At 39.3% G+C, this 23,415-nt stretch overlaps 1 protein-coding gene across 3 annotated transcripts in view; it reads right to left on the bottom strand.

The window, feature by feature from the left end:
• The window catches only part of LOC124795031, a 237,273-nt gene that overhangs the window by 80,423 nt on the left and 133,435 nt on the right, over positions 1–23,415 (bottom strand). For all 3 annotated transcript variants that reach the window (XM_047258806.1, XM_047258807.1, XM_047258808.1), the window contains exon 4: positions 19,221–20,859. In XM_047258806.1, the coding sequence (XP_047114762.1) occupies positions 19,221–20,859 (1,639 nt within the window). The remainder of the gene's footprint in view (positions 1–19,220; positions 20,860–23,415) is intronic.

The following is a 23,415-nucleotide window of genomic DNA, read 5'->3' as shown; positions in this document are numbered from 1 at the left end:
TTGTTTATTGAAACAGTAAAAAGTGAAAATATTTTAGGTTATAACTGATTTAACGAAGGGAGGCCTAAAGAAAGTTTTTGTTTGTTAGCGCGATTTTACATTATACGGTTTTGCAGGACCAACTGTAAGGTGTCCTGCACTGATAGCTGGTCAACTGCAAACCAAACAATGTAAATGTAAATTTCAAAAGTGAGCTAACACATCCCTTGATTTTTAAAATAATACAGCCACAGCCTATACCACAAACTGAAAACAGAAGAGAACTTCAATATACAGAAGGCAATAGCAAAAGGGAAACAAGTTTTAAATGAGAAGACTACATTCCGTAAACGCACATTATTTAACATATTAAAGGAACTTTACAGAAAAGACAACGCAAAAAGCTAAAGGCGCTTGCTTACACACACACACACACACACACACACACACACACACACACACACACACACACACAGAGAGAGAGAGAGAGAGAGAGAGAGAGAGAGAGAGAGAGAGAAACAAAACTCAAATTAGGCACCAAACTCTCACAGGAACAAATGAACACTGACACGGTTAGGAAACACAACATAGTGCCCACTACATTTTGCAAAGTAAAAAGGCATTTATAAAGAAAGAAATTACACAAAGTACATTAATGTGTGTGCACAGTGCATTTGGAACCTAAAAGAAGGACCAATCACAACAAAATATGAGTAGTAACAATTATATACACAAGACATTTTGACACTCCAAAAATCATGTTTTTTATAGCTCAAGGGATGTGTTAACTCGCTGCTGAAATTTACATTTACATCATTTGGTTTGCAGGTGACAAGCTATCAGTGCAGGGTACCATACAGCTGGTCCTGCAAAACCATATAATGCAAAATCACAGCAAGAAGCAAAATGAACACCTTGTTAAATCAGTTATAACCAAAAATATCTTCACCTTTTACAGTTTCCAATAAACAAAAATCCACTGATGATGGCACAGAAGTGCTTAAATATGTTTGGGTAAAAAGAAAAAACAGTGTGTTTGCAAAAGGCGGAACCCATATCCTATAATTTATCTGCAAATGTGGAAAGAAAGGCCAAGAGCTGCAGATCCAAAAGATGAGCATTATAATAAAGATTTTACAGATGGGAAGTGCAGCCACTATCTTGGAGGAAGTATAAAACTCTGTACAACTGTTCTTTCATCAGCAGCAACTGTCAAGGGTAAAAAAATCCTTGAGGTCTTGTCTTCATCTGACTCTTACCCCTAAAATGAAACTGGATGTGGCAGAAAAAAGGACTAACCACATATAAAAGTGAATAAAACACAGGGAACACATTATAACAGGGTTCGGTAGGTGTATTTTTGCAAGAGAGTGTTGAAAGCCATGGTAAAGGATCCAAATGGAGGACCTTCAAATGGCTCTTTGGTTCTGGCATTCAGCCAAGGCTACAGATTGGGAGCTATAGTAAATGAAAAAGTTGTTGAAATAAAGTACAAGGTGATCATTGGTCCAGCCCAAAACAATCGTCGTGATAAAATCGATGAATAAAAACTGATCATGAGATTTGAAAGACATGGTCATGGAGGGTAGTTAAAATGTGATGTCCCTTATCGGTGTCACAAGCCTTACATATGTCAAATAAGGCTGCAGTGAGGTGTTGGCATTTAGAAAAAGCCTCATGTATTGCTGTTTTTGCCAGATCAGATGGTTGGTCACGGACTGTCCTTTCCAGAAACCACACTGAAAGGGGTACAAAATGTACCGCAACTTAAGAACCCAGCGTAATTACTGTGCTACCATAGTTCCAAGCAGTTTGCATAGCACACTGGTGACACTGATAGGTATATACTGATGGACATTGGTGTTCTGCCTTGTTTTAAGCCTGAGATGATGATACGATCTTGCCATTGTGAAGGGAAAACACCTTCCCGTCAAATATAGTTGAAGACCACATCCACATGGAGTCTTTGAGTAACACTCAGATGTTGGGTCATCTGATTATGAATCAAATCAGGGCCCAGGACCACATCACATGATGGCTCAAGAGCCTAAAGTGGTCCCCAGTTAGTAAAAGGTTAATCACATAATTTATCACTGAAAATTATCCATGTTTAAAATATAATATAATTGTATATCTAAAAACAAATATGTCTGCTTGTGTCTGTATATGTGTGGATGGATATGTGTGTGTGTGCGCGCGCGCGAGTGTATACCCGTCCTTTTTTCCCCCAAGGTAAGTCTTTCCGCTCCCGGGATTGGAATGACTCCTTACCCTCTCCCTTAAAACCCACATCCTTTGGTCTTTCCCTCTCCTTCCCTCTTTCCTGATGAGGCAACCGTTGGTTGCGAAAGCTTGAATTTTGTGTGTATGTTTGTGTGTCTATCAACCTGCCAGCGCTTTCGTTCGGTAAGTCACATCATCTTTGTTTTTAGATATATTTTTCCCACGTGGAATGTTCCCCTCTATTATATTCATATAATATAATTGGATGGATAAGAAACCTACTCATTAAATAAGCAGCACAAGAAGAAAACGTATGTATAAGATTTGGAAACAGACAAGCTTTCAGCTCCTCCTCCTGGCAGAAGGGTTGAAGGAAAGGAAGAAGGATGAAGGAAAAGGACTGGTGAGGTTTAGAAAATGGAGAGTGTTACAGAAACACTTTCCCACTCATCTGGTCCAGCCAATCTCCCCCGACCTGGCGTTCTGGAAAACTTTTCCATAAATCTCCCCTTTTCCTAAACCCCACAGTCCTTTTCCCCAATCCCTTTATCTTTCCCTTCAACCCCTTGGCCAGAGGAAGGAATCAATGGCCCCAAAAGCTTACATATTTTCAAATCTTTCATGTATGTTTTCTCCTGCTGTCACTTGGTGAGCAGTGGGTTATGAAGTGTTCAGCTAGAGCCGAAGGAGATGCAGGACAATTGTTGAAACTTCCTGGCAAATTAAAACTGTTTTCCAGACCAAGACTTGAACTTGAGAGCTTTGCCTTTTGCGCGCAAGTGCTCTATCAACTGAGTTACCTAAGCAAGACTCATGGCTCATCCTCACAGCTCAACTTCCACCAGTACCTCGTCTCATACCTTCCAAAGATCTTCACAGAAGATCTACAAGTTTTGGAGAAGAGCTTTCGTGAAGTTTGGAAGGTAGGAGATGAGGTACAAGTGGAAGTACTGCTGTGGGGACAGTTGTGAGTCACACTTTGGTAGTTCCGTTGGTAGAGCACTTGTCCGCAAAAGGCAAAGATCCCAAGTTCAAGTCTCGGTCTAGCACACAGTTTTGATCTGTTTCATATCAACACACACTCCGCTGTAGAGTGAAAATTTCATTCCAGGACAATTGTTGATCTTCGGTGGCCCAGTCGATTAAGGAGCTTGGCTCACACCTGGAATGAAAAGGCCCTACATTCCTATGGAGGAGACTGATGTGTTCCGAGCAGTCCTCTTTGCTGTATTTAATTGGATAGTGAACCTTAGCACACAGCTGCTTAAAATGATGAGGGTAGTCTGTGAAGTATGTTGCTTGTAGCACTGAGGAGCCCTTCAATGATCCTGAATAACTGTTGCAATTTCTTTGTACCGCCATGGCACCAGCTATTGGTGGAATGGGTCGGTAGAAAGGGAGGTACCAGTTCCAATGGTGCAGGTGATTGTGTCAGATGTCTCCCACGACCTCTTCAACACAATCTGACAGGAGAAAAAAGAGTGGTGGCAGGGGTAGTTTAGAAGAGCCCAACATGGTAAGCAGTCGGTCGATCAGGAAGTAACACTCTCTCCACAAAATGGTCACTATCACAAAGATTTTTGTACAGTGGCCATGTAGTAAACACACAGGACTATAAGACTGGAGGAAGAGATTGTAAACTTGATAGTCGAAAAGATGCCATGGGTGGCTCCAAAGCGGTAGGAGTATCGTAACTGTCAAGACACAGATCAATATTGAAAAGAAGCTGGTCGAACAGAAGGCCAGTACCAAATGTGTGGTACTTCCGCACAGGGGGTGGTGTACATTGATATCCCCTGAGTAAAAGGTGGGATTGGTATGGGGGTGGAGGTGTTGGATTAAGGTGGTCATCTGGGTAAGTGTCTTGCCTTAAAGTAAATAATCATTACAAATGGCAAATGCTGGGGTCGTTTGCATTCATACTATTATTGATTGCATGATGGTATGGAAGGGAATTCATTCTCTGATCTCTGATGATATCGCTGTGAACCAATACCAGAGCCCTCGGACAAAACGCATGGTATCATCAAGAGAGTTGGAGATTAGTCACCAATGAAGTGTGTTTCTTGGAGAGCAACACAGACTGCAGGACAAGAGGAAAATAATAGCTGTAGTTCTGGCAGGTGACAATGTCCACTGTAGTTCCACTGAATTAGAACATGGATGGTATCCTGGTTAGGCATGAAGGGGCTAGGACGATATGAAATGCCCCAGGATTGCTGTGGCCAGGGGAATGCAATAAAAGCAGCAAACATCTATTTGAAATCCTACAGTGTGAGGGGATCTGGCACCTACAAGGCCACTGGACACTGGCATAGCCTTTGCCACAATTTATTCTTTTTTGTCACAGCTTACCTAGGGCAGGTGCAGGATCAGAAGAAGATCAGGTGCCCTGGCTGCTTCAGCCACTGGCTGTGTCAGGTAGCTGATCTATAGAGTGTTCCCGAAAGGGAATTGATGCTGCTTCTCTAGCTGTGCATGGGGACTGGCTCCCAAACATTGTGTTACAGGAAAAGAGAGGGTAGTCAAGGTCATTTGTGCAACTGCCAGGAGTTGATATCAAGGGAGTATATACACCATGTCATGCACAGAAGCAGTAAAAGTCAGTACTGAGAGTAGATACAAATAATCATATTTTTTCTGAGTTCCAAAATGAGAGAGGCAAACAGTGACCACTTCCTGGATTTTGTATTCTTGATTCTGGTAGTACACTTCTGGGGTCAGGGAGAGTAGTAGCTCCTGAAACTAACACAGCAAGTTGGTACTGCACATGGTCAATTTTTATAGAGTGGCTGGCCACATTCTCAACAAGTTGCGTTGTAAGTATATCAGGAAGATTTATGCCCCAGGCATCTGGAATTTAAAGTACCACATGTGGGATAGGAAATATGACTCTGCATCACAGTGGAAACCTATGATTTAAGCCTTCTCTAGAAGCAAATCCCCCCTCTCAAAATCGACGATGGATGCACCAGTGTACACGGATTCAAAGGCTTCACTACAGTATGCAGATTCAAATTGCTGTAGGTTGACCTAATTATGCAGAAATGAAGAAACTAGCAGAAGTTAGACTAGAGTGAAAGGGCCAGTCTTTGGGTTGAAGACCGCCAACGCCAATGCCACCGTCACCTCTGCAACAACAACAACAACAACAACAATAATAATAATTTGATCAGTACATCTGTGATGGTATTTACTTGTTAATGCAACATGATAAATGGTGAGTGGTACCCTATCATCTTCCATATGAAGCTGATGTGAAAGAATTTCTGAAGTCAACTTATTAGGGCAATCATTAAATAATTTACTTGGCAAAGATTGAGTAGCTACAATATAGCAGGTCAGCAAATGGAAGCAGTTAATGCCATAAATTATCTGGGAGTGCGCATTAGGATTGATTTAAAATGGAATGATCATATAAAGTTGATCGTCGGTAAAGCAGATGCCAGACTGAGATTCATTGGAAGAATCCTAAGGAAATGCAATCCGAAAACAAAGGAAGTAGGTTACAGTACGCTTGTTCGCCTGCTGCTTGAATACTGCTCAGCAGTGTGGGATCCGTACCAGATAGGGTTGATAAAAGAGGTAGAGAAGATCCAACGGAGAGCAGCGCGCTTCGTTACAGGATCATTTAGTAATCACGAAAGTGTTACGGAGATGATAGATAAACTCCAGTGGAAGACTCTGCAGGAGAGACGCTCAGTAGCTCGGTCCGGGCTTTTGTTGAAGTTTCGAGAACATACCTTCACCGAAGAGTCAAGCAGTATATTGCTCCCTCCTACGTTTATCTCGTGAAGAGACCATGAGGATAAAATCAGATAGATTGGAGCCCACACAGAGGCATACCAACAATCCTTCTTTCCACGAACAATACGAGATAGGAATAAAGGGGAGAACCGATAGAGGTACTCATGGTGCCCTCCGCCACACACCTTCAGGTGGCTTGCGGAGTATGGATGTAGATGTAGAAAAATAGCTTCCTATGAGGCATTTGAAGGTAAGTCAAGTTTTCTTTTTCTCATCATTTGCTGCTAATGGACAAACTGTTTACATCAAGAAAAGGTTTCCAAACAGATGAGAAAACCTGATGAGGATAGTGACCTAGAACGTGCTGCACTGGTGAAACCTCCAATGTAGATAATTTGGAAAAATCTATCATGCATTGTCTCGTGTGAGATATTATGGTTGCCGGCTCTTCCACGAGGTAGAAATATAAAAAAGTGAAGACATGTCAGAAGTATTTCAAGCTGCCTTCATATCATCAGCATTGTGGAACAAGTACGTAATCAGATGACTATGGCAAAAAGATAAAAAGCACATAGACCTCTTAGCACAAAACAATGCCTTCCTAGTGAGTGAGGTTTCCATGTCATTCTAGTGGCTTACTGTTACAATGTCAACATTGTGCACAACAATTTCTGATTGTTTAGCATTAACTGAAAAGAATCACCACATGCAACAATGAAAAATTTCTAAAATTGATGTGTATTATTCAGTTCTTTTTGTTCTCAGTAGATGAACTTTGGAAACCAATATGAATTAATCTTCCCATAACTACCATTTTGAAAATGAAGCTGTTCATAATAATGTACTGATTTGACAGATTATTTACAAGACATCAGTTGCACTGTTATATCTTCTTTACATGCTGTGTGGTTCTTTAGTGGATACAGGAGGGAGGAACAAATGTTGTTAATGAACATAGAATTCTGCTATTATTTTATTCTACATCTAGCATCAAACAGTAAACATAATACGTAGTTTTGTTGCTGTATTTGCAGTGTCAGTTGCTAACAGTAGATTGGAATATAGAAATATATACAGGTACAAAAGATTTATAAATCTATCACTATTCAGAAGAGGTCAGGCCCTGGCCACTATGGCTGGTATACACACAAAATGGGCTCAGTCCATGAATGTTCGAACTTAAGTACACCTGGTACTGGAGCTCCGGAGGGGGGATGCTTGCATGTCACTGGCAGCAGTGTAATCATCTGTGGCAGTACCCTCATGCTGTGCTGCAGTGGTGACTATAGGAAATGTGGCAGCGTAACTGATTGTGTGCATATTTGAAAGTGTGGCTGACCAGATAATGGCCAATACCGCACACTCAAATGAAGAAAAATCACATTTATAAAGCTCATATGTTGCACTAACAATCTGTGCAATGAATACTTCAACTGTGACAGGATACGCTTTGGCCTTTTAATTGAAATGTAAAGCACCATGGAAAACAAAAATTTCAGGTTGCCTGCTGCTGAAGTCCTGAAATTCCGATGGATGTTTGACAAGGTCGCATTCTAAGGAGTTAATTCTTTTCAGGAGCTGGTACTCTATACCATGCACTGGACAATTTTATTTCTGAATCCTGTTTTAAGAAACTTCTGATGTTATCACATTTACTCACTCTTTGTCCAACTAACCGAATTGCTCTTCTTGCGAGGTATCACTTTTTTGGGATTTTTTAAAATTACAAGTACTGTGCTCATTTTCTGCAGAAGAAGCCAATGTTTTTTGTATCTGCAGACATAAGGAATGCACGTAACATTTAGGCATCTTTCATAAATTAAATAAGAACCAAGGGGATGAGAACCAATTATATGCATTGTTTTCATTGATTATTTAAGATTGAAATGGATGGAAATAAAAAGTACAGGGTGCACCATCCAGATGCAATTGAGAGTCATTTAGCAGCAGAGCAATGAGAACACTATGCAGCCAAGGTTAGTGGAACTATTCAATGAAAGAATTCACAATTTTAGAGCCCATTTCAAAAGACTTGTATCTGGGTTTTGCACATTAAAAATTAATATCTTTATGTAAGATGAACCATGAACCACGGACCTTGCCGTTGATGGGGAGACTTGCGTGCCTCAGTGATACAGATAGCCGTACCATAGGTGCAACCACAACAGAGGGGTGTCTGTTGAGAGGCCAGACAAACGTGTGGTTCCTGAAGAAGGGCAGCAGCCTTTTCAGTAGACGCTGGGGCAACAGTCTGGATGATTGACTGATCTGGCCTTGTAACACTGACCAAAACGACCTTGCTGTGCTGGTACTGCAAATGGCTGAAAGCAAGGGGAAACTACAGCTGTAATTTTTCCTGAGGGCATGCAGCTTTACTATACGGTTAAATGATGTTGGTGTCCTCTTGGGTAAAATGTTCCGGAGGTAAAACAGTCCCCCATTCAGATCTCCGGGCGGGGGCCTACTCGAGGATGTCGTTATCAGGAGAAAGAAAACTGGCATTCTATGGATCGGAGCGTGGAATGTCAGATCCCTTAATCAGGCAGGTAGGTTAGAAAATTTAAAAAGGGAAATGTATAGGTTAACATTAGATATAGTGGGAATTAGTGAAGTTCGGTGGCAGAAGGAACAAGACTTCTGGTCAGGTGAATACAGGGTTATAAATACAAAATCAAATAGGGGTAATGCAGGAGAAGGTTTAATAATGAATAAAAAAATAGGAGTGCGGGTAAGCTACTACACACAGCATAGTGAACGCATTATTGTGGCCAAGATAGACACAAAGCCCGCACCTACTACAGTAATACAAGTTTATATGCCAACTAGATCTGCAAATGACGAAGAAATTGATGACATGTATGATGAGATAAAAGAAATTATTCAGATAGTGAAGGGGGACGAAAATTTAATAGTCATGCGTGACTGGAATTCTATAGTAGGAAAAAGAAGAGCAGGAAACATAGTAGGCGAATATGGTTTGGGGGTAACAAATGAAAGAGGAAGCCACCTGGTACAATTTTGCACAGAGAATAACTTAATCATAGCTAACACTCTGTTCAAGAATCATGAAAGAAGGTTGTATACATGGAAGAAGCCTGGAGATACTAGAAGGTTTCAATCAGATTATATAATGGTTAAACAGAGATTTAGGAACCAGGTTTTAAATTGTGAGACATTTTCAGGGGCAGATGTGGACTCTGGCCACAATCTATTGGTTATGATCTGTAGATTAAAACTGAAGAAACTGCAAAAAGATGGGAATTTAAGGAGATGGGACCTGGATAAGCTGACTAAACCAGAGGTTGTACAGAGTTTCGGGGAGAGCATAAGGGAACAATTCACAGGAATGGGGGGAAGAAATACAGTAGAAGAAGAATGGGTAGCTTTGTGGGATGAAGTAGTGAAGGCAGCAGAGGATCAAGTTGGTAAAAAGACGAGAACTAGTAGAAATCTTTGGGTAACAGGAAAAATATTGAATTTAATTGATGAAAGAGGAAATATAAAAATGCAGTAAATGAAGCAGGCAAAAGGGAATACAAACGTCTCAAAAATGAGATCGACAGGAAGTGCAAAATGGCTAAGCAGGGATGGCTAGAGGACAAATGTAAGGATGTAGAGGCTTGTCTCACTAGGGGTAAGATGGATACTGCCTACAGGAAAATTAAAGAGACCTTTGGAGAGAAGAGAACCACTTGTATGAATATCAAGAGCTCAGATGGCAACCCAGTTCTAAGCAAAGAAGGGAAAGCAGAAAGGTGGAAGGAGTATATAGATGGTCTACACAAGGGCGATGTACTTGAGGACAATATTATGGAAATGGAAGAGGATATAGATGAAGATGAAATGGGAGATATGATACTGTGTGAAGAGTTTGACAGAGCACTGAAAGCCCTGAGTCAAAGCAAGGCCCCGGGAGAAGACACATTCCATTAGAATTACTGACAGCCTTGGGAGAGCCAGTCCTGACAAAACTCTACCATCTGGTGAGCAAGATGTATGAGACAGGCGAAATATCCTCAGACTTCAAGAAGAATATAATAATTCCAATCCCAAAGAAAGTAGGGTTTGACAGATGTGAAAATTACCAAACTATCAGTTTAATAAGCCACAGCTGCAAAATATTAACGCAAATTCTTTACAGACGAACGGAAAAACTGGTAGAAGCCGACCTCGGGGAAGATCAGTTCGGATTCTGTAGAAATATTGGAACACGTGAGGCAATACTGACCCTACAACTTATCGTAGAAGATAGATTAAGGAAAGTCAAACCTACATTTCTAGCATTTGTAGACTTAGAGAAAGCTTTTGACAATGTTGACTGGAAAACTCTCTTTCAAATTCTGAAGGTAGCAGAGGTAAAATACAGGGAGGAAAGGCTATTTACAATTTATACAGAAACCAGAAGGCAGTTATGAGAGTAGAGGGGCATGAAAGGGAAGCAGTGGTTGGGAAGGGAGTGAGACAGGGTTGTAGCCTCTCCCCGATGTTATTCAATCTGTATATTGAGCAAGCAGTAAAGGAAACAAAATAAAAATTCGGAGTAGGTATTAAAATCCATGGAGAAGAAATAAAAACTTTGAGGTTTGCTTATGACATTGTAATTCTGTCAGAGACAGCAAAGGACTTGGAAGAGCAGTTGAACAGAATGGACAGTGACTTGAAAGGAGGATATAAGACGAACATCAACAAAATCAAAATGAGGATAATGGAATGCAGTCGAAGTAAGTTGGGTGATGCTGAGGGAATTAGATTAGGAAATGAGACACTTAAAGTAGTAAAGGAGTTTTGCTATTTGGGGAGCAAAATAACTGATGGTGGTCAAAGTAGAGAGGATATAAAATGTAGACTGGCAATGGAAAGGAAAGCGTTTCTTAAGAAGAGATATTTGTTAACATCGAGTATAGGTTTAAGTGTCAGGAAGTTGTTTCTGAAAGTATTTGTATGGAGTGCAGCCATGTATGGAAGTGAAACATGCACGATAAATAGTTTGGACAAGAAGAGACTATACGCTTTCGGAATGTGGTGCTACAGAAGAATGCTGAAGATTAGATGGGGAGATCACATAAGTAATGAGGAGATATTGAATAGAATTGGGGAGAATAGGAGTTTGTGGCACAACTTGACTAGAAGAAGGGATCGGTTGGTATGACATGTTCTGAGGCATCAAGGGATCACCAATTTAGTATTGGAGGGCAGCATGGAGGGTAAAAATCGTAGAGGGAGACCAAGAGATGAATACACTAAGCAGATTCAGAAGGATGTAGGTTGCAGTAGGTACTGGGGGATGAAGAAGCTTGCACAGGATAGAGTAGCATGGAGAGCTGCATCAAACTAGTCTCAGGACTGAAGGCCACAACAACAACCAAGAGAAATATATATGATGGAATAAATTTAACAACAATGAAATACATCAAAGTGGAAGCACTTAGAGATACACAGGCACATTTAAATTATGAACAAACACACTGTGCCTGCCTATCGCTCAATATCTCCTCCTCTTTGCAGTTGGTAGCAATCTATCCTATTTCACAGCTGTTAGTCCATCCCAAATTTTCCATTGATTGATGAATGTATTTAGGAACAATTAACATCTAAATTGCATCCCTACCCCCACTCCACCCCATTTTTGTTATCCGAGATCACAAGGTAGCAATATGCATGCCCTGTTAGAGGAAACATTTACTGCTGAAGATTAATTTTAATTTGAATGTCAGAGTAGCTTCTGTATCATTTTTTAAAAAAGTATCAACATATGATAAACAAAACATGCAATGGAGATCATTCAATTACAACTGCACTGAAACATGCGACTGTTAAAAAGTTTGAGTTTTTGTTAATATACTGCTTGTAATACAGTTTTAAACGTAAAAACTGAGTTAGTTTCCCCCTCCCCACAATGTAAACTGCTTTCTCTAAATTTGTCCCTATTCTCTGCTACAGAATTACAAAAAAATCATCATTTGGTTTTTATGCCACAAAGGCTGTTTCAGTATTTTTGCTGATGAGAGTTTTCCTTTGGTGACTTCTGCACTAGGCAGAACAGGCAGTCATATGGTTGGCTCAATTTGCACAGATATAAGGCTTGCAGGGGGGCCAGTAGTAACTAGTGCCATGCTGTATTCCATTATATTGCTATGCCTGCAAAAATGCTGCTTTTGTTTCAGTCTGTCTGGTTTTCGCAACTGGAATATATTATGTGCACAGCTTTAACAACTTTGTCACTGCAATAGCAACAACAGCAACAATAAAAACTGCAACAAGAATGGCATGCTGCTCTCCTGCAGCTCTTGCCACATTGCAGCTACATCATCAATTGGCAGTCATGGATATGCCCCCACCATTGTTGGCCTGCTTTGATGAGGATTCAGAGAGGTAGGCGTGTGTCTCCAATGGTTTCAACTGCACTGTCTTACTTAAAACATTTCCAGTAAGCAACAAATTGCTGTACTCTTGTCTTCTAGCAGTCATTTGTATGAATGGTGCAAAAACTGTAACCATTCTCAGTCCCTAGTGATTTACCTTTCAATCAACTTTGTGCTCTGTTAACTAGATACTACAGTCATCATGCACTGCATTTAGGCTAAATTTTAATCAGTGTCTTAAACAACATAGTATTATGCAAAATGGGCTGCTGACTTGCGGAGTCTTTCATGCCAGTGCAATTTCGCTTGTCAGAATTGTGAGGTTTCCTATGGAGAATCATTGGTAAGTGATGTGGTTGCGTGCCTCACACCGTACAGGAAAGTCACAGCTAAATCATTAGCCACATCCAATCGTAGTCTTAGTAAAGTTCTTAAACTACTAAATCTTTTGAGGTTTCTTCTCAGTGCAACCAACAGCTACTTATCGATGGCCACAAAAGACTCTAAAAGCCAAATTGTCATTCGTCCCCACTCTGGCCCTGCATCCTCCAGCTACTTCATTCCTTGCAATGGAGAATAATGTGCACAAAGGTGGCATATATGTTGGCTGGTATTGATGCTGAAATTGAACACACATGCCACTGCTATCCTGCCTGCTCCAAATACGAAGGTCATTCTGTAAGTCAGGGCAACTATGGTATGTCGTGCGAATGTATGGCATCACTGTAATCATAGTTAACACATTCTGAAGCCCACAGCAAACATTGGCAAAATCAACTGACAGATTGCAACTACATGCATGGACAGCTCGTTTTCAATGACTGAAACTCTCATTGCAAAGGTGGCTCAGCTACAAGATGGCTGCTCCACCCACCCTACTCACCAGACCGCAATTCACGCGACATTGACATCACTCCACAACTGAAGAAAACATTTTGTGGAAGGCACTTTGCAAACAGGGCTAATGTCCTCATGGCATTTTGGCAAGCAGTGGCATACATTGATGGTAATGCCAATGGCATTCAAAACCCTCCCCATCGCTGTCAATGCTGTGTGTATGCACTGGAGGACTGTTTTGAAGCACAGTAGTTGATTTTGATTCATTTTTGTTCCATCTGTACTCGTGCACAATAAATTTACACAGAGTTCCAATGCATGTGTTTCTTTTCAATCTTTACCATGACCTCCCGTACTGGAACCCTATTTTATATTGGTGTTCAGATACGTACTGCTATACAAGTTCAATACATGTCATGGAATTCTCATGTTGGTGGATTACTGAAAGATATACCACAGTTGACATGATTTATGGAATTACCCTCATACCACATGGTCCCAGCACAACATTTCTCTCCATGACCACACTCAACCACCAACGGGAGATCTGCACATTAATTTTGCTGGGCCATTTCAGAGAGCTTTGCGGTTGTTGGTGGTGGACACACTCTTCAATTTCCCCTTTGTGACAGGAATGTCATCAACAACCCCTTGTGCTACCACCCTTGCCTCCCCTGCAACACAATGGTGTCTGACAATGCGCCCTAAATTCACATAGTTGCATTTTGTGGCCTTCTGTCACTGCAATAGCACTGAGCATCTGACCACTGGCCACTTCCTACCAGCCTCCAACACAGAGCCCAAGCGGGTGATCAAATTGTTGAATGCATACAACAACCCTCCTAATGTTCTAGACTGTCTGGTTTTCATTATTGAGATGTCGTCAACGCACAGCTTATGACAATTCTTGCTCTGTTTACGGTTTACAGTTTCGTCTCAGAAATGGACAGAAAAGGAAAGTAATTTGACATTTTGGAATATGCCTGGTGGAAACAGGGCCCGAAATATGAAATTTTATTACGCAGTTACAGAAGGTTGCATGCTTCGTTGATAGCCCTCCTTTTTTGATTTTATATAAAACATCCTGCACACTTTCTCTAATCTGCACATTTCTTAAAAAACAAAACAAAGCCATTCACATAAACATACTGTGGTAAACATTAGAAAAGAGGTGACCCATTCAAAAACAACTAAACTAAGAACTTTATTTTATGTCAGTTTCATGATATGGCTGGGAAAATAGTTGTATTACTCAAATAACATCCACTTCTTGGACATTTGTCAACTTTTCTTTCACTTTTTACCAGAAAGTTTAATTTATTTGTGGAGATGCAACAAAAAGTCAACTGCATCCTGGCAACACCTTCATTAGTCTAGCTGTTATGTACATAAATTCGTATATGTTTGCTTCACGTATGAACACATGGTCACAACACATGGGTACAAAACCATTCCTTTCAAACCAGAGATGTTAGCAGCATTGGGAGGCACATTAACACTGGTAGTTCATTTCTACAGAAAACTAAATTCTCTTTCAGAGGCTAGTCACAAAGATTTAATAAAACCTTAAAAAATAGTTACATACTTAATTTGTTATTTGCTTGTAGGTACATGCCTGCAGTCCAAGTATAAATTTGAATCCCTTTGCAACAGCTCCATTTATGCTGCTAGAAGAAATAAAATGGAGTATTGTGCAGTAATTCAGTTTTGACAGTGGCAGAAATGTTGCAGCTGTTTCAGGGTAATCCCAATGACTTCTTTAGCTGTCTCTATTGACATGATGCAGCTCCAAAAATTCTGCTGTTGTCAAAAGATATCTTTTTGGTCATAAAATGGCTAATGAATTTTAAGACCTTTAATACACTGAGGGACTGGGCCCTTACTTCTCTCAGGTGTGGCAATCAGGCTTGCTTATCACTGAATATTGAAGCCCAAGTTGCCAAAGTGGCATCTAATAGAAAGACTTGCACCATGTGGCCAGACAACACCAGGCGGGGTCTCCCAGCCAATAATACCTCATGGTCATTTCCTTTCTTCATTGAATACAATTAGTTAAAAAACAACTTAAATCTTCACACATTAGAACTATCCCCTTCAACAGAAGTTTGAGTAAATTAAAATGGAGATTTTTGTAGAAGAACACACATATATTTCCCTGTCCACAACTTCAAACTCCAACACTCCTCACTCTTGTGTGTTCTAATTATTAGTTGTAGCTGATGGGTTATTACTGTAGGTCTGAAAGAAAAAGAAGTGCTGAAATATTTCATAAGAAATTAGTCATGAACTGAACCCTTGTCATGGACACTCCAAGCTATATCTATTCTTATCTTTATTTCTTTTGTTTCCACCCATTTGTCAGTTACCTTACATATGAAAACCCATCACACCTGGCTTTATGAATTCATTGCTGGGTCCTATAGTTTCCTTTTTGATGTGTTTGTTGTTTATTATTTTGAGCTTACTATACCCTATTTTTGAGCCTACTTTAAAACTAGCTCTAGTGTTCCTCCACTAGTTGATGTTTATCTGCACTACAGGCAAGTAGTGCACTGTTCTCAGTAAAGCAAATTTGGTTCAGATTATGACCCCATTAATATGTATTTCTGGTTCTATTTCCCATTTCAGAGATCTGAAAATTTCATCTACAAACGTTGATAATAGTGTTTGCGACATGGAATCTCATTGCCTAATTGCTCTTTCATGTCTCAATTTTCAATTATCATGATCACGTAAAAAGGAAACTGTGGTACTTACATATACAGGATGGTCAATATTGAACCATCCTTCTAAAAAATATATGTGGTTAAACAGAAATTTAAAGCAGAGTATTATGAGAAGGGAGAGGTGGAAAAACCTTTGAGACTATGTTGCCAGTATGGCAGTCTTTTAGAAGCTGTCATCTTGGATGCAAGAAATGGAATGGCGGTTATGTGACATACGAAACAAATGGAGAAGTCGATGAGAAAAACAATGCTGCCTTTGATCTGAGCATAGCTTTATTCATTATTGAGTCAGTAGCATTTCATAAAGAACATGGCAAATGCTGGTGATAAGAAGACAGCAACATGTAGAAAAATACTGTTTCTTTTCAAATGACAAAAATTCTGAAATATTTTGTTTAGTATACACAATGAAGTAATGTAACATTATGCATTTGGCTCTGATGAAATAATCTATCACAAGCAGCAGACGGTTCATAACCAGCTCTCATTTCAGATGCAGCTGACAGAGACCATTTTAGAACCATAAGGAAACATAACGACTACTGATGCAGAAGGATTATCTGAAAGCAAACAAAAGATGCACTTTGACATCTGCAAGAAATAATGTGACTTCGTCTACAAGAAACTCTTAACACATATTTAGAAAATGTGAAGTACCTGGAATGAAACTATCAAGAAATGGTCCCAAGAAAAACATAGGAGTGAAAATTTTGTGACTGATTGTAAAAGTAAACTTTACCAACTTAACAATAGCTGGAAACTTAGAAATCTCAACTGAAGAGTTAAAATCGTGTACCCCTATCAGTTTACATTTTCCATAATCGCTCAACCAAACAATTTATAAAACCGATAAAAATGGGTCATAAATTTCAACTGTCGTGAGTTAAAATGTGAATACAAACAAAATTACAGAAATGGGGATGCTCCCTTGAGACAAGGCCAATAACAAAAGCACTGAAATTAATTCATGATCTTAAATAACCTGCATCCTTCCAGACTGCACAGTGACTCAGGTGCTAAGATGGTAAGATAGTTAAGATTGAATCTCCCATCCTGATCACTGATATGGTAGCACTGCTCCTCACATGGACTGCAATGTGATTGCCATGTATCTGCGACGTGACTTCTCAAGGAGGAGAATAAAGTCTTTGTATTGGACAATTCACCGTTCACCTTTCTGTGTTTGGTGAAGAACATTGGCAGACACCAGTGATTTCACTTTGGAGGAGCTTTTAGAAACTTGTGTGTGGATCCATGAATGGAAGCACAAAGTGAAAATATGACAAGTGACTGACGGGTTTTGTGAACAGTTCAGTAAGGATCCATTAAGTTAGTTTTGATCACGTGGGAGGAGAAAGCTTTTTGCCTGGGAGGTTTCAGATGTCCCCTGCTCTGGTTGTCCATCAACCCAAAGGAAACATTTTCTGATGTTGGTGAGTCAGTGATGCGTTCACCCTGCAAGTTGACCAGAGTGTGTGCTGTAGAACTTTGAATAAAAAGGAGCACAATGCAAATTTACATGAAAATCTACTTATGGCTGCAAGCATTCCATCCAATGGCATCAATGAACTAAAGGATGATGACTTAAACCACCCGAGGCTTATCAAGCTGTGCATGAGTAATGAAGGTGCACACATGGACTTTCGGACAAGTAACTGGAAATGTTATCAAACTTACAATGAAGGAACTGTATGTGTAAAGGGACTTTCTGCTCACCTCATATGGTTGCAGTACTGGGAAAATCTTTTTGTGGATCATCTTCAAAGGAAGTAAAACAAAATATTTTAATTTCATTACTAATCCTTTAATTGCTGAATATGAACTTGTAAGCCTTCATCAAGATAAAGGGATATAATGAGAAATTGCATAATTTTTCTAATACAACATTTCGAAGTGACTTTGTATACCAAATGTATTTTTAAAAACTTTTAATAACTTTTTAAAATCTCTAATATGTAACATCCCTGTTCATCACACTGTCTCTGGCAAATCCACATCTTGCAAAGGCCGATGTGAAATGGTTTTGACTGGGATGAGTTGTACATAAGACTGGTTAGAGAGCGACTAGAAGAAATATGTTAATAAGAATAAAAACATATGTGTTGTATTTGTTGAAGCCTTAACCGAAGATGGAGGTCATTATTTGTAACTGAATCTAGTACAAAAGTCATGGACCTGAAGAGCCTGGTTGTCAATTAACTACAATGAATTAACAATTACTATGAGATAATCTGGTAAGTAAATCATTTAGTTGTACCATTAGTGCCTACTCTTTCTTGTAGAAAGTGTAGAATATCTGAATTTGCTCGAATACAGCACACTCAACACCATTCAATTTTCACAGTTAGATGAGAAAGAAAACATTACAACTAACATTACAAAACAATCCCTGTCAATATTCCTTTTTTCCCATTCCTTTTTAGGGAATGGGGGCCAGGTCATGAACCTTCTGAATAGTTTGTTGCCACTCATACTAATTTCTTTTCCTGGACATTTCTCATCATCTCAGAGTAACACTTATCAATATTACAAATACAAAATTTAATTCACATCCAAAACAACATATGCACAAGTACGTAAAAATTTCTGAATACCTGACATTGTCAGTTGGAGAGCAACCAATTAATTCAATGTAAAGAAAGCTTCTGATATGAAGTTTTTTATTGCCGTGATTATGTGTATGTAAACTGAATCACTGGTTTCAACAGGACTAAGCTGCCATTTCAGATACACAGAGCACAGGTTACGAAATCACACTTTGCCATAAACAGCACGTTCATTTTTGAACCATCTGAATGGAAAGTTGAATTTTTTAATGTTCTACTCTCTTTTTATCATGAGCCCTGTACTCTGTGGATCTGGAGACGGTAGGTTAGTCTTGTAAAAACTAGTAACCCACTGGACATACACGTGGTCAACGCAACACAAATAGAAGCTTTCTTTACATTAAAATTTTCTCCTGTGTCTCATATCAGAGGAAAGAATCCAATACAACAAAAGACACAACACTCTTTAGTCAGATTTGTGTGAGATGTGTTATACAAAAAGTTAAGAGTGAGGAATATGACAAGACAAAAGGTAACAAAAAAACTGGACTGCAAATTGTTGTGAGGTGAACATGTGGGCAGTGGATGAGTGCTAATATCTGCAACAAAATTACTTTGACAGTTTCATTGCTTATGTGTTTGTTATGAATGGCTAACAGTGTTTCAACTGTTTTTAACTTCAAAAATTCTTCTGTAGTACTTGATAACAAAGTTACTGAGAGAATGAAATATCTGTACTAAACAGTATTCACTACAGACTTTCAGATTCTAGAAGTTATGAGGAAAATAAAAATACAAACCTTTATCTGGCTTTGAACTCTCTTTGAGTTTTAGCTCGCCAGGTTCGTGCTGTTCCAATGCACTATCTGCTCTTTCCAAATCCTGAGTCACAGTTGCAATGCACTTCTCAACATCAGGAATCATTAAATCTGATTCTGAAGAGGAAAACTCATCCTCATCAGTTTCAAACTCAGTTACAGGTGCAACAGGTAGAGACATTTGATTTTCAGTATCTGCTACATTTCTATCCTTGGAATTTGAAAATTCCACTTCTGAAGTCAGGTTTTTGGAACTGACTCCCTCTGCTGTTTCAACTATACTTTCTTGCATCTGTGTTAAAGATCTTGGACTATCTGTTAATGAGCTATTAGGAGCACCACTGACAGGTAACTTCTTGTTTGCTGGATGAGCTTCCTTTGAAATAAAAAACTGATCTAAAGTGCTCTGTTGTTTTCTAGGAGCCTGGCTATTTAATGTACTAGATTCACCTTCCTCACTTTTCCTTATATTAGAACATTTTTGTGAACCAGGAATACTGACACATGGATTTTTTTCCATGTCTCCAGCATTATTTGTGACATTGCTACCTGCATTCTGTTTTTCAGCATCTTCCAATGAATGACAAAGATTTCTGGAAGTATCCTGGTTTTTAACAGGGTTTCTCACACAAACTTTTGTATTCCTTTTCCTCTTTAAACTACCTTCATTCTTTCTTCTGAGCCCCTGTGCATCACTGGTACTTTCCTTCCTGCTCATTGTTTCAGATAATTTGATACTATGTTTTGATGAAATGATATTCCGCTCTAGCCTGTCAGAACACTCGCAAACATTACTACATGCACAGTCCGAAAATTTGCCTTGTCTTTCCTCTTTACCTATAATTTTCCTGGTAACACCTCTATCAGTCCGTCTTTTAGGTGTTTCATTCGAAATGCTACTAGCACTATCTGAGCAACCTCCTTCTAGAATTGTGGCATCAAGAGCAGGTGATGAGATTTTCTGGAGCAGACGCAATGCTAATGGTGAATCATGTGGTCCTTGCTGTACTATCACAGATGGTGGCGACTCAGATACTATTTCTTCGAAATCTTTCCTTCGGATTTTTGCAACTCCTACTAATGTTTCTGCAACTGAATTTCCACTAAAGGATTTTCTTGCCCATTTTGGAACAGGTGGTATATTTTTCTTCTTGACAACTTTCTTCTTAGGCACACGTAAATTGTCTGGACTACAGTCACTATCTGTACTTACTTCAGTCAGTACACATTGCTTGAAAAGCTTAAAACAACTAGTCATATTCGGACTTTCGGGAATACTATTCAACTTCGTGGATTTCGTTTTTGGTGTGACAGCTGTTTGATTGCATCTATCTGCTGCATCTTCTTCTGCACCCAAGCATACATCCTTCCTGACCTTCTTCTTCTTTCTTTCAACTTTGCCATCATAATCTGGCTGGATTGATTTCATCTTTCTAAATTTTTTCTGTGGTTTGACAACTGCTTGTGAAGTTTTGTCTATCACAGGATACATCCTTTCTGAAACTCTCAGCCCTGCTTTCTTACAGGCTTCAATCCATAACACTGAAACAACTGGGATACGTCTTCTCAGTGCTCTGTTATAGGTTGAAGGCAATCCATCTTTAAATACAACATGAGTCACCTGAAAGAAGTAATGAAAAATATTATTAAGAAACTGAGAGCAATAATTTCAAGAGTGACAAATATGTTGGATTGCAAAATCTTCATTTAAAGCTAAGGGCAAAAAAAGAAAAAAGTTTGCATTCCCACTTTCGCACAATATTTTGATGACTGACCAATTCGTTGTCATCCGGTGCCGCCTGGACTCAAACAAGACTGAACTATTAGTCTCACACTACTATTTACAGCTGATGGCAAGTTTTGACTCCCGACGCCACCCACAATGCACTTCGATGCTCTTACTTTTCAGGGCTTGCACTGAATTCCTTGAAAATTACATTCTGTCAGGATTTTATCGCCCTGGTAGATGTGATGGCTGAGGGGATCTTAATACAAGGTATGTTTTTTTAAGTATGTGCCATTTTCAAATAAAAATAAAACAAGTTGAATTTTCTTAGCAATTTTGTTTTTACATGAAAGTTTGTACTCTAATCTACTTTTCTTCATAATTCCCACTATGTTTACATTTGTCTGAGTATCTGAAATGTCTCCTCTGGTTAAGAATCCTGCTGACTGTGAAATTGTACTACAATTTATGTTTTTAGTACTAAAGATGTGAAAGCAGCTGAAATTCATTGTCAGGTCAGTGAAATGTATAAAGAAATCATTATGAGCAATAGTATGGTATGGTACAGTACAATATGGTATGGAAATGGGTGAGAGTTTTTAAAGATGACCATACAAATGTGCCTGATGAGACAAGTGTGAAAAAGTGTGCTTCATGCAACTGTTGCCTAATAAGGTGACAGATTGCCATGAAGATGGTATTCAAAAGCTGATTGTACGATATAGTTACATTTCTTAATACTGGTAGAAGTTATGGAGGAAAGTAGATAAAGATACAGGCTTCCATTCAAAAATAAAATCACTAAGAAAATTCTACTTGTTTTATTTCAAAATTCTGCTTACTTATAAACAAAAAATCTCAAACTGTGTGTTGGAATCCATGTATTGTTTGTTTAAAATTAAATCTTCATCTCTGTATATTTTTGCATTTTTATTTATTTCTACCTTCAAACCTTAAGTCTTAGGAGCTTAAAACTAGCTCTTTCTTTTTTATTTTTCTTTCTTCCTCTCTGTCTCTTAACACAAAAGCAATGTTTCCAAGAACACTTATGTGACACTGTTACCTCGTGTAGGATGTGGAAAATAATTTGATATTTAGTGCAAACATAGAAGACAGACTCATTTGCAAAACAGAATAATATGAAAACATGTACGTATTAAATACATACTATACGAAAAATTTAGGAGCAGACTGTTTGCATAAAGAAAATATAAGAAGAATATTATATATTCAAAGCTGAAACATTTCATCACCTTCCAATTGTAGAAAATTTATAGTTACTCTTGATCAGCAGTAGATCATTGACACAGTGTGGATTTAATTGCCTGTGCCAATTTGTTAATATGAATGACATACCAAGTTCACTGAAGCACTGTTTACTAGGTACATTTCTTGCTGGGACATATTTTATATGTTGTGTGTTATGCAACTGCAGCCATCCTTTCTAGACCCTTTTCATATCTGCTCTAACACTTCAACATGTAATCATCATCTACAACTTGCATTAAAATATAGCAATCTACTTCAACTACTTCCTTGGGAAGCTGACAAAGGTCATGGAGAAGGCAAGTCTGGGGGCGAGGCCAAGGTAGCACCATACCCCCATTTGTCAAGAATGTTTTAGGAAACTGGAAGGAAATGGAATGTAGCAGTTGACGGAAGCGGACTCCTCGTGGTAGTAGAGAGGAAGGGCAGCCTGCATACCCTAAATCCAAAAAGGCATCGATAAAAAAGGGCATGGGTCAGATGAGCAGGCATGGAAGACAGATGACTAGCGTAACAACTCAGATGGACAGCTCGTCAATTGGACAGCGGACGTTCAGCAGTCTCAGCATAAAGGCTTTCCAAGGGACTCGTGTAAACAGCTCTAGACGCTTAACGCAATCCATGGTGGTGAACCGAGTCTATACGCCGAAGAATAGACGGCCGTGCAGAGCAGTAAACTACGCTTCCATAGTCCAATTTCGAGTGCACTAAGGCAAAATATAGGCAGAGGAGGACCATTCTGTCTGCTGACCAGGAGGTACCACTCACAACACAGAGAGTGCTGACAGATCGCAGGCTGCGAGCTGAAAGATATGAAATGTGGGAAGACCAGCACAGTTTTCTGTCAAACATAAGTCCCAAGAATTTGGAGACATCTGCGAATGGAAGGTCAACAGGGCCTATATGTAGGGAAGGCAGATAAAACTATGTATGATGCCAAAAATTTACACAGACTGTCTTACTGGGAGAAAATCGGAAGCCGGTTACAATGCTCCATGAGTGGAGGCGATAGAGATATCCTTGAAGACGTTGTTCAAGAAGGCTGGTCCATTGAGAGCTGTAGTAGATTGTAAAATCATCCACAAAGAGGGAGTCCAAGACATCGGGAAGGAGACAAACCATAATTGGATTTATGGCAATGGCAAACAGTACAACACTTAGCATGGAGCCCTGGGGCACACCGTT

The sequence above is a fragment of the Schistocerca piceifrons genome, chromosome 4 (genome assembly GCF_021461385.2).
Source record: "Schistocerca piceifrons isolate TAMUIC-IGC-003096 chromosome 4, iqSchPice1.1, whole genome shotgun sequence".
Taxonomy (NCBI): Eukaryota; Metazoa; Arthropoda; class Insecta; order Orthoptera; family Acrididae; genus Schistocerca; species Schistocerca piceifrons.
Note: the sequence above shows the minus strand (reverse complement) of the source record. Positions and strands in the feature narration are given on the sequence as shown.